At 35.1% G+C, this 11,665-nt stretch overlaps 2 protein-coding genes across 2 annotated transcripts; one reads left to right on the top strand and one right to left on the bottom strand.

Moving 5' to 3' along the window:
* On the top strand, positions 1–2,767 carry LOC132284798 (uncharacterized). The gene is made up of 2 exons (XM_059786924.1): positions 1–1,578; positions 1,999–2,767. Exons 1-2 carry the CDS (start codon positions 58–60, stop codon positions 2,422–2,424), a joined length of 1,947 nt encoding a protein of 648 aa, XP_059642907.1. The 5' UTR covers positions 1–57; the 3' UTR covers positions 2,425–2,767.
* A 1,810-nt stretch (positions 2,768–4,577) lies between these two features.
* On the bottom strand, positions 4,578–7,470 carry LOC132284796 (uncharacterized). Its single transcript, XM_059786923.1, has 2 exons — positions 5,839–7,470; positions 4,578–5,364 (listed from the first exon to the last, which is right to left on the bottom strand). The coding sequence occupies exons 1-2, from the start codon at positions 7,345–7,347 to the stop codon at positions 4,846–4,848; spliced, it is 2,028 nt and encodes a 675-aa protein (XP_059642906.1). The 5' UTR covers positions 7,348–7,470; the 3' UTR covers positions 4,578–4,845.
* Positions 7,471–11,665: the final 4,195 nt, after the last annotated feature.

Here is an 11,665-nt window from a genome sequence, read left to right as displayed (position 1 = left end):
TCGGCGGAGGTCGAAGGGCCTCACTGTAGACCCACTGAGAGAGAGGGAGAGAAGGAGATGGGAGAAATTAAACATTTCAGCCATGAACATGGTTTGACATCATGTAGTGATCTTGCGTGTTCTGGTAATTGTGGTGGTTGTATGAGACGCATCTCCGGTCCGGCCTATCGTTGCTCCAAGGAGTGCAACTTTTTCATCCACCAATCGTGTGCTGAACTGCCACGAGCCATAACACACCCCCTTCACCCCCAACACACTCTCGTACTTCACACCCAAACGGACAAACGCCGGGCCTGCCGAGGGTGCCATGCCTGTGGCTGCTACAGCCATGGCTTCTTCTTGTGTTGTTCTATTCCTGATTGTCAATTTCAACTTGATGCCGTATGCGCTTGGCTGATACCCAAAAAAGACCATGAAGGCCGTCATGAACACAAGATCAATTGTATTAGTCCAACTTCACAATCACTGATTCAAACGCATCTCTTGATCCTTTGCGATATGAGTAAGAATTTTGATCTTTTATGTTGTGCTTGCAAGCTACCTTTTCAAGATTCGATCTATGTGTGCCTTGTATGCAAACTCTTGCTGCACAAAACCTGCTCCGAATTCCCACTAGAGATCTTCAAACACCCCTTCCACCCACAACACACACTCACCCTCCATTCAAGAGAAGGCAGTCATGCACACACGTGTCGTGCTTGTGGCTACGGTCAAATGCAATTCTTCTACAGGTGTGTTGATTGTCCATTTAAGCTGGACATTGTATGCTCTTCTCTAACACTCACCACAAACCCTGAAGGTCACAAGCATCATATTCAACATCTGGGCCGAAAGCATCGCTTGATTATTTGTGATATGAAGTTCAAATTTAATCCTTCTTGCGCTGTTTGCTTGCTACCTTTTCAGGATTCGATGATTTATGTCTGTCTTAAGTGCAGAGTTTTGCTGCACAAATCATGTTTTGAATTGCCACGAAGGATCACACATCATCCCTTTTGGCCAAAATACAATTTCATCCTCTTAGATCGACCGGTTCATAAGGGATCTCGAGACTGCGGGGTATGTGAAGAGTCAATTGATTATGGTTGTTCATACTGTTCTGAATATTGTGATTGTGAATATTGTGACAATAAACCAGGATTTTTTGGAAAAGTCTTTAGGTTTATTGAGTCCAGGGTCTATATTCATGCCAAATGTGGTTTACTAAAGCCCACCATAATGTCTAATCTTCACGATCACCCTCTTGCTTTCATCAAGAAGAAGGGATCATTTGGTAACTGTAAATGCAAGATTTGTGATGGGTATATCGACAAGGCTTTTCTTCGTTGTGAGACCAGCTGCTATTACAGTATCCACGTTCGTTGCTATCCAGCATTGCCAAACACCATCAAACTTCAATATCACTTGCATCCCCTCACCATCACAAATTCTCTGGTCAAAGACTTTCCGGATGAAGATGAGAATGCAGAATTATACTGTGATGCTTGTGAGGAAAGAAGATACCTTCTACACCCTACCTACTATTGTGCTGAATGCCATTTTGTTGCTCATGTTGATTGCGACTGTGTGGTCTCTGAGGTATGCCCACATTTGATTTTACATAATTTAAAACTCTAAATGAAAATTCAGACATGTTTTTTTGAGGGCACGCCAATACCCTTCCTTTTTGCCCTTTTAATAAAAGACCCTCACCTCGCTAAGTACCCCTTTTTTTCCTAGTATGGTACTAATTAAGGTTTTATTTCCCCTGTGAATTGTTGTTGTAATTCCCATACTTTTGAACAACTTTTCTCATCAAGTAATTCAAGTTTTCTCTCATAAGCTTAGTGGATTTCGGGGTTCATTGGTTCTTTATTCATATAATACTTTCAGTCTAGATTCACTTCTCTCTCTTTTCTTTTTTATTTTACTAAATCAAACTTTTCTCCATTCATTTCCCTCATTCCTTCGGATATATCTCCAACTAACATCTAAATATAAATTTTGGATTCTTACCAGGTTGTACATTTGCTAGAGGAAGAGTGGTTCAATACCCGCAAACCTGGGGACACAAAGTCAGGCACATCAACTGATGCGGTTGAAGATAGTGCAGAGATGGATAGTTCAAGTGAAGATAGTGATATGGCTGACGAGAACACTTGTGAAATAGATACTGATTCTTTGAGAGGGAAGCTGGGTAGTGCAAGGGAAGATGATTTGGTTAGGAATACTGAAAATTGGTCTTTTGTGGAACTAAAAGAAGAGATAGCAATGCTTCGTCAAAAGGTGATCAGAGATGTTGGAAGCTCTACCCTTGTTAAACTAAATGAAGAGATAGCAGCAGTTCGTACAAAGGCAGAGGCACAAAAGGCACAACTAGAGATTGTGGTGCAAAACTTTAAGGCACTTGAGGAAGAGAGCTCAAGACTTTTTAATAGTTTCTAAAGTTAGTCCTACCAAAAATTGTTAATAAATGCAGAGGAAATCTTTTTTATGCAAATGGAAAAGGTGAAATGGCTGAAGGAAGGGGGACCAAAATAACTCATTTTTCAGCAAGAATTTCTCAAGTAGATCAGACAGAAGGTAGTCGCTTTGAATCAAAAAGTCGAGAAATAATATTGGATTATTTGTTTAGATTTTTTTAAATTTCAAGTTAGGGAATTTTCCCGACATCATTTCCTTTATTTTATCATATGTTTAGACATTTAGTTTGAATTATGTAGCCTCTCATTATGTATATGTACACTTGTGTAGAGTAAATGGGGACATAGGAGACATTTTAAGCTTACTCTTCTGTGTTTTTTTTTCCCCCGCATTTTGCAAACTTTAGCTAAGGTTTTGATCTAACTACACTTGGAGTTCTAAATTTTAGTGGGTTTAGATTTCAATTCGTGCACTTTCATCTTGGGACACTTTAAGGTAGGATGTCGAACTAAAATAGGAAATGGTTATCTTAATTGCTTGTAATCTTGTTGCTATGTTAGTATTTGATGATACAAATTGTATAACTCCATGAAATTACCCCCTTTAGGTAGAATTGCACAATAGCCTGTCTTAGTGAACTATAAATTGTGTGAATTGCATTGTAGTATGCCTATTTATTGTCGATCCTAGTATAAAGTTGGTTACTAGCATGTTAATTGACATATTATTCATTCATGAAGCTTTAATTAGAACTTAGTGCGTGCAATTGTGATGGATAAGGTATTTAAAGTGCTGTTTATGTATATTGCCTGTGATGATAGTGTAATTGTCACCTCTAATGTGTTGCAATTGGTCTCGTTTTAAGCAAATTGAATTTACTTATGAAGTAGCATTACAGTTATTGATTAAACTGCCTATTAGAGCGTATTATTGTTACTTGTGTGTTTGGCAGCTAGCATGTACTAATCCTAGAGTCTTGGTACTTTGAAGATGATCATAATGAATTGAAGCATGATTGTATCATCCTCATTACACACCATGTGTTGCATAGGGTGAGTGTGTGGTGGTGTATGTGGATGGGTGTTAATTTTTCAAGTTTGTGGGAAAAGGTTTCCCAAAATGGATATTGGGGAGCGTACCTCATATCCGTTGTGTGTTAGCCAACTCGATCATAGTGGCACGGGGAGAGTACTTCGTGTATGGTTGTGTTATCTGGGCCACAAAGGATATTGGGGAGGTACCCCATATCTTGACTGTTAACCAGTTCAGCGTACTACACAACCGGTTGTGTTAAAGAAAATTTCGGTGTTGTGTGGATGTTGGCCTACATGTGTGAATCCGTGGTGCACAAACATACATTCTAGCATGATGTTAAATTTTACTTTCTTTACTAATTGGTTCTTATATGCTAACATGGATATGTGAATGTACTTCAATAAAAGCAATTCTTATAACTTGCTACATTATCTGTGTTGAACTCAAATTCTAATTTTTAGCATGATTTTTAACCATGTCCTCATTTTGTGCATACTGTGACTACTTGAGCATGATTTACTTAGCCTTGGGAAATTTCTGGTAATGGAAAGGAGGTGGAGGGTAGTTCACAAACCCAAGCTTGAAGCAGCTTAGTGAAGTTTTTTAGATGTCATTCTTGTCGTTGCTAGCATATGTGCTTCCTACTTTGTCAAACTTGTTCTATGTGTATAGTGATGTAAAGTCTTGGGGTGGGATGTAATGCTAGCTTGTACCATTTTGCTACCTCAACCTCATTTTGGGAAGAAACTTGTATATTTTATAGTGTTTATCTTGGCATCTTTGTTCCTTTTGAAAATTGTATAAATTTGTGTGGTATGTGGATGATGTACTTGAAGCCGTGTAGGCTAAGCATGTCCCATGTATATTTTGGGTGTTGTATTTGGATTTGTGGTTCATGGCATGATAATTGGTGTTTGGTACTGATGGTTGTCAACTAGGGCTGGTAATAGTGTTGAGTTTGAGGACAGTGATGGTTTAAGGTGCTGTTGATTTAGGTGATGAACAGTAGCAGATGGATTTAGTATGTGGTAAACAAGGACAAAGAACACCATCGATCCTTTGCTTTGATACCATGTAGAATAGATACAAGTAGAAATAAGATAAGAGTAGGAGAAGAGAAGAAGAATTTAGAGAGTATGAGAACAGAACTGAGTTTATATTTCATTAATCTCAAACTAATACTGAAATATATGCCTATTTGTAGTCATTTAGCACAAAAAATATCAAGGCAAACAATCAAAATACATTGAATCAGCTTTGTACATCTTCTGTCCAGCTTGCAAAACATGAACCCAACTTGTTCCAGCTTGCAAAATGTGATTCCAGCTTTAGGGTAGCCTCCTACGCCTACCGTAGGCCCTTAACCAGCCTTAGGGTCTTCATCACTACACTTTGGTTTATCTTGTATTACCCATTTTCTGTTGGGAGACTATATAAAAGTTTTGAGCTCTCTTTCTCAAGTGCTTCAGTGTGTTGAAGCACAATCTGTAGTTGTGCTTTCTGTGCCTCTACCTTTGCACGAACTGCTTCTATCTCTTCATTTAGTTTAACAAGGGCAGAGCTTCCAATCTCTCTAACCACCTTTTGACGAAGCATTGCTATTTCTTCATTTAGTTCAACAAAACCCAAATTTTCAGTATCCCTAACCAAGTCATCTTCACTTGCACTATCCAGCTCTGTTCTCTCAAGCTCTGCTCTCGAAGAATCAGTGTCGAAATCAAAATCGTGCTCTTCAAACACATCAGTGTCTTCACCTTCACTATCCATCTCTGATCTCTCCATCTCTGCACTATTTGTATCTTCAACCACATCATCATCAGTTGATGTGTCTGACTTTGTATCTTCAACCACACCAGTTGATGTGTCTGACTCTGTATCCCCAGGTTTGCGAGTATTGGACCACTCTTCCTCTAGCACACGTACAACCTGGTAAGAATCCAAAATCAAGTCAATAATTTTTATTTAGATGTTAGTTGGAGATACATCTGAAGGAATGAGGGAAATGAATGGAGAAAAGTTTGATTTAGTAAAATAAAAACGAAAAGAGAGAGAGAATTGAATCTAGCCTGAAAGCATTATATGAATAAAGAACCAACGAACCACGAAATCCACTAGGCTTATGAGAGAAAACTTGAATTACTTGATGAGAAAAGTTGTTCACAAATATGATAATCACAACTATTCACAGGGGAAATAAAACCTTAATTAGTATCCTACTAGGAAAAAAGGGGTACTTAGCGAGGTGAGGGTCTTTTATTAAAAGAGAATTGCTAAACACGTATTTCACAAATTTAATTATTATTTGTGCTTTTGGCGGTCCAGACTATCTATATATAATCTAGTGCTAATTGCTAAACATGTATTTAAAGGTTGAAAATGTAAACTCAAATGTGGGCATACCTCAGAGACCACACAGTCGCAATCAACATGAGCAACAAAATGGCATTCGGCACAATAATAGGTCGGGTGTAGAAGGTATCTTCTTTCCTCACAGGCATCACAGTATAATTCTGCATTCTCATCTTCATCCGGAAAGTCTTTGACCGGAGAATTTGTGATGGCTAGAGGATGCAAGTGATATTGAACTTTGATGGTGTTTGGCAATGCTGGATAGCAACGGACGTGGATACTGTAATCACAGCTGGTCTCACAACGAAGAAAAGCCGTGTCGATATACCTATCACAAATCCTGCATTTAGAGTTACCAAATGATCCCTTCTTCTTGATGAAAGCAAGAGGGTGATCGTGAAGATTAGACATTATGGTGGGCTTAAGTAAACCACATTTGGCATGAATATAGACGCTAGACTCAAAAAACCTAAAGATTGTTCCAAAAAATCCGGGTTTATTGTCACAATATTCACAATCACAATATTCAGAAGAGTATGAACAACCATAATCAATTGACTCTTCACATGCCTCGCAGTCTACAGATTCCTTAAGAAATGGTTGATCTAGCCTGAAATTGTATTTTGGCCAAAATGGATGATGTTTGATCTTTCTTGGCAATTCAAAACATGATTTGTGCAGCAAAATTCTGCACTTAAGACAAACATAAATCGTCGAATCCTGAAAAGGTAGCAAGCAGACAGAGCAAGAAGGATTAAATTTGTACTTCATATCACAAATAATCAACCGATGGTTTCGGCCCATATGTTGAATACGATGCTTGTGACCTTCAGAGTTTGTGGTGAGTGTTAGAGAAGCGCATACAATGTCCAGCTTAAATGGACAATCAACACACCTGTAGAAGAATTGCATTTGACGGTGGCCGCAAGCACGACACGTGTGTACATGACGGCCTTCTCTTGAATGGAGGGTGAGTGTGTGTTGTGGGTGGAAGGGGTGTTTGAATATCTCTAGTGGGAATTCGAAGCAGGTTTTGTGCAGCAAGAGTTTGCATACAAGGCACACATAGATCGAATCTTGAAAAGGTAGCTTGCAAGCACAACATAAAAGATCAAAATTCTTACTCATATCGCAAAGGATCAAGAGATGCGTTTGAATCAAGGATTGCGAAGTTGGACTAATACAATTGATCTTGTGTTCATGACGGTCTTCTTGGTCTTTTTTGGGTGTCAGCCAAGCGCATATGGCATCAAGTCGAAATTGACAATCAGGAATACAACAACACAAGAAGAAGCCATGGCTGTAGCAGCCACAGGCATGGCACCGCCGGCGTTTGTGCGTTTTAGTGTGAAGTACGAGAGTGTGTCGGGGGTGAAGGGGGTGTGTTATGGCTCGTGGCAGTTCAGCACACCATTGGTGGATGAAAAAGTTGCAGTCCTTGGAGCAACGATAGGCCGGACCGGAGATGCGTCTCATACAACCATGACAATTACCAGAACACGCAAGATCACTACATGGAGTCAAACCATGTTCATGGCTGAAATGTTTAATTTCTCCCATCTCTCTCTTCCTCTCTCTGTCAGTCGAACAAATTATATCTCAAACCATGAATGATTGAGGAAGGGAAAAATGTTGTCCCACCATTAATTGGTATGTGAGGTGTATGTTTGTGGTTCACACAAATGAACTTTTTGTACAAACCCACAGGAGATCGGAATTCGCGTCTTGAATTTCCCAAAAAAAAAAAAAAAATGTCGCACTAGTCTCCGCAAAAAATATTTTTGGTTCAAGTGGTAAACAAAGAATCCAACAACCATGAATTACATCTTGGACTGTTCTGGTTGAATAATTGAATGCTACTTTTACTGAGGCTTTAGATTCCATTATGTCAAAAGAAGGTGGTCCACAAATCTTCAGTTTGGTGAAGTTTTTGTTTTGTTTGTTAGGCTTCGTTTGGATATACGGGTTGAGGGAGAAAGGAAAAAAAAAGAAAAGTAAAGAAAAGAAAAAATAGATATAATAATATTCATGTTTGGTTGGATAGGTGAGAAAAGAAATGAATAGGTAATATTTTTGTTTGGATGGATAGAAAAGAAAAAAAAAAAAAAAAGAATGAATAATTTATCATTTTACCCTTTTCTGAATCAAGCTTGCCCCTTCTCTCAAGGTTGCTTTTGTAATTTGCTCTATTTCTCTCCAAATCCTTCCAAACAAACACACTCATCACTATTGTAATACTTCGATATTTTTAAAGGATTAATTAATTATGACTAATTATTTTATTTTATTTTTCAATGATTTATTTTATTTTATTGAGTGCTAGATTAATTATCTTATTTTAATTAAGTTATATTTCGTGATTATGTATGATGATTGATTGTTTGTGTGGTTAATTATTGATTGAATTATTGGTGTGTTGATTTTATTGGTATTGTGTGACTTAGTTGTAAATTCTTGTTTGTTTATGTGCTTTATGTAATTAGTTATTTTAATTTCAGTATTTAATTAATTATCTTATTTATTTAAATTAATTGGATTGGGTTTAAGGAAAGTTGGACCAAAAGACGTGGTCTTGGGCTTGTATGAAACCTTATTGGGTTAATTAATGAAGGCCCGTAATTATTTAATTATTTAAATGATCACTTTTTTGTATTAATTATAAATATATATATATATATATATATAATTAATTAATAATTGTTATGAAAATATATATATAGATATATATTTATTGATATATATATGTATATATGATTTAATTAACTAATAGGTGAATTATGGAAGGAATATATATTTATATATATATGTAATATAATATATGTTTATAGATATAAATTATTTAAAGGTTATTATTTTAATTCATAATACTAGTTGGAATAGGATTTGGAATTTAAGGTGTATAAAAATACACATAAGCTTTAGGGTTAAAAGTTTTACACGTTAGAAAAATAAAATAGACAGAGAGAGAGGAAGAAGAAGGGCTGACAAGGAGGAGGTCAGATCTGAAAAGGAGGACGTCGGAATTGGAAGAGATAATTAAAGCTTGAAGCGTCGGTTTCGTTTCGAAACCTTCAGGTGAGTTTTCTTTATTTTTCCTCTTAGAACCTATAAGGATTGCACCTTAAGTATTAAAGCTTTAATTAAATTATTAATTTGGATTAATTAAAAGCATCAAGTTAATTTATTTTATTAAATCGTGTTTAGATATGATTATTTAAAAGTATGAATTATTATATATTTTTAATTTTGGATTATTGGATTTTATTTGTATATGTAGGTGTTGTATATATATATTAAAATCAATGTATAGGTGGAACTGTGACCTAAGGGGATTAATTTTGGTTTTTATATTTTCTGGAATTTTTCTGTACTTTTCAGAATATTTTTAGAATTTGTTTTGTAATTTTTTTTATATTCTGGAATTTATTTTAGAATTATTTTTATTAAATTTTAAATTAATTCTATGCACTATGTGTGAATCGGCGCATAAATCAGGAGATGGGTGATTCGAGATATGATCTAGTGTGGTAGAATGTATAGTAAAAGGTTACATCACTGATCTAGGCCATTGGAATAGTTTAAATATAAGTAGAATGATTCGGTGCATTACGGTGTACATAAAAGAGTGCGCATGTGAATCTGGACCATGGATTAAGTTTGGTCAACAGAAGATTGATCTAGTGTGGGTGCATACATGTGAGCTCAAGTGAGCTAATCTGGTGTGGGTGTGTTTGTGTGAGCTCAAGTGAGCTAATTAAGTGTGGGCGCACTCACAGTAGTGTTTGAGCTTAGCCAATTAATTTGTCTGTTTGTGACATAAAATTAAAACGGTCATAACTTAGTCATCTTAAATCGAAATTGGGTCATTCTTGAGCTCAAATTCAAGGTTTTTTCGTCCTCTTTCCAATGGTACCAATTTCATTATCAGATTCTCATCCTAATAAGAGATATTTACGTTTTAGTGAGACGGTGTCGGAAAACTATTTAAACCGGTATGGAGTATTTAGGGGAAACTATTTCTGACATATTTAGTAGCATTAATTTGTGTAAATATAATAAATTAATAATTTATTATGGAGGGAAGTGTGTGTATATATATATATATTTATATATGCGTATATATAGTTTAATTCGTTTATGAGTTGTATAAAATGATGAATATATGTATATATAGATATATATACATATATGTATATTGATTTTAAAAAAAAAAATTAAAGATTATTACGGAAGGTGTTAAACACACATATATATATTAAATAATATATGTGTAGGTATATATATAAATATATATCATTTAAAATGATTAATATTATCATTCTTATTTGTTGTATCTTGATAGGTTGATTATTAAATCAATAATATGCGTATAATATGCATGAGATAGTTATGTATGATTTAGCGTATTGTTAAGTTTCAAGTGATTCATGGTTAAGATGTAGGCATGGATGAATTGCCAAATGATTAAAAATATTACATAAATATTTGTATGAATATAATACATACATGGGACGCATGGATGAATTGCTAATTAAATGTATGAATAAATATACTTATGTAGGCATGGTTGAATTGCCAAAATATAAATTAAATATATTTATAAGGGCATGGTTGATTTATCAAAGCGTAATTAAATTGTTATGTGCTAGATGATTAAAATTCCATCTACGGTTATTGTGTGTATCAGTTGGATTAGGATTACATTAGAATAATCTAGTGTTTAAAGGTTAGTATATTATTTTATATATAGCAATAAAATAATACTGAGAGAGACGTGGATGATTTGTCAAAGCCTAGATATTAGCTGTGTGATTTAGTGAATAAAAATCATTATCGGGATTTGAAATTTAATATAATTTTCCTTTGATTATAATTGATTGTTTAAATGATTAAACAGTTGTCTATAATGGAATTATGGTTAATGGAGTTTCTTTTTAAAAGAAATATGAATTGTGAATTGGTCTTGGAATGATTGTTAATTTAATCATTGTTTAATAGTTTTAAATTTAATGAACCTAGTAGTAGATGTGACTAATGTAGTATATATAATTATATATATAGATGCATATCATGGTGTACTAAAGATAAAAGCTTTATTAGGATTGACTTTGGTCAGAGATGATCTTTTTATTGGTTTTCAGAGGCCTGGTAGAGAGAACTTGCTCGTAGGGTTTAACCTACGATTTATTTTTTCAGGCTATTAGAAGTTCCAATCTCGAGGTTGAGGATCCGCAACTGGGAGACTGTCTTTCATTTATTCATCTTGTGTACTTTTAAGTAGTATAAGATTATTGGATAATATTTTAAGGGGTCCTTGAGTTACGAGATTCCCGAATTGTAATTGTTGGAGAATTATTAATTAAAATTTATTTATTAGTTTTTCTTCAGCGGTTTATTTATTCTTTTTATTTCATTTTGTACTCTGTGCTTGTTTAAAATACTTTAATTGTTTTGATATCCTCTGGTTTTGTGCGCGGACTTGATCAACCCGTGTTCCGAAATCAGGGGGTATCACAACTATCCTTCCCTTTCTTTTCTCTCCAAATCCCTCTAAATCTCTCAACCAAACGAAGCCTTAGAGTTCAGAACTCAAAATATTTACGCAAATGAGTTCACCTCTTGCGTGAAATTAGGGGTGGCAATTCGTGTTCGTGGATCATGTTTGTGTCGTGTTAATATAAGAGTATTATACTAAATAGGTAAATCCAAATCTAACTCATTTAATAATCGTGTCAAGAATCCTCAAAACTAATTCAACCCGTTTATTAAACAGGTAAACGTGTTAACCAGTTTATTAATTTGTTTATCAAAACAAGACAGTTAATATTTAATCAAATACTAAATAATAGAAGAAAAAAAATTAACATAATTAACCCAA

Source organism: Cornus florida, unplaced genomic scaffold, assembly GCF_030987335.1.
Source record: "Cornus florida cultivar Cherokee Brave unplaced genomic scaffold, ASM3098733v1 CherokeeBrave_3.0.0_Hap2_Chr11, whole genome shotgun sequence".
NCBI lineage: Eukaryota > Viridiplantae > Streptophyta > Magnoliopsida > Cornales > Cornaceae > Cornus > Cornus florida.
The sequence above is the reverse complement of the archived record's forward strand: the minus strand, read 5'-3'. Positions and strand labels throughout refer to the sequence as shown.

Bases quoted from the DNA above. Each gene is read 5' to 3' on its own strand.
- LOC132284796 (XM_059786923.1), bottom strand. From the start codon at position 7,347: ATGGGAGAAATTAAACATTTCAGCCATGAACATGGTTTGACTCCATGT. The intron at 5,365-5,838 runs GTATGCCCACAT...GATTCTTACCAG, and splicing joins GCGACTGTGTGGTCTCTGAG to GTTGTACGTGTGCTAGAGGA.
- LOC132284798 (XM_059786924.1), top strand. From the start codon at position 58: ATGGGAGAAATTAAACATTTCAGCCATGAACATGGTTTGACATCATGT. The intron at 1,579-1,998 runs GTATGCCCACAT...GATTCTTACCAG, and splicing joins GCGACTGTGTGGTCTCTGAG to GTTGTACATTTGCTAGAGGA.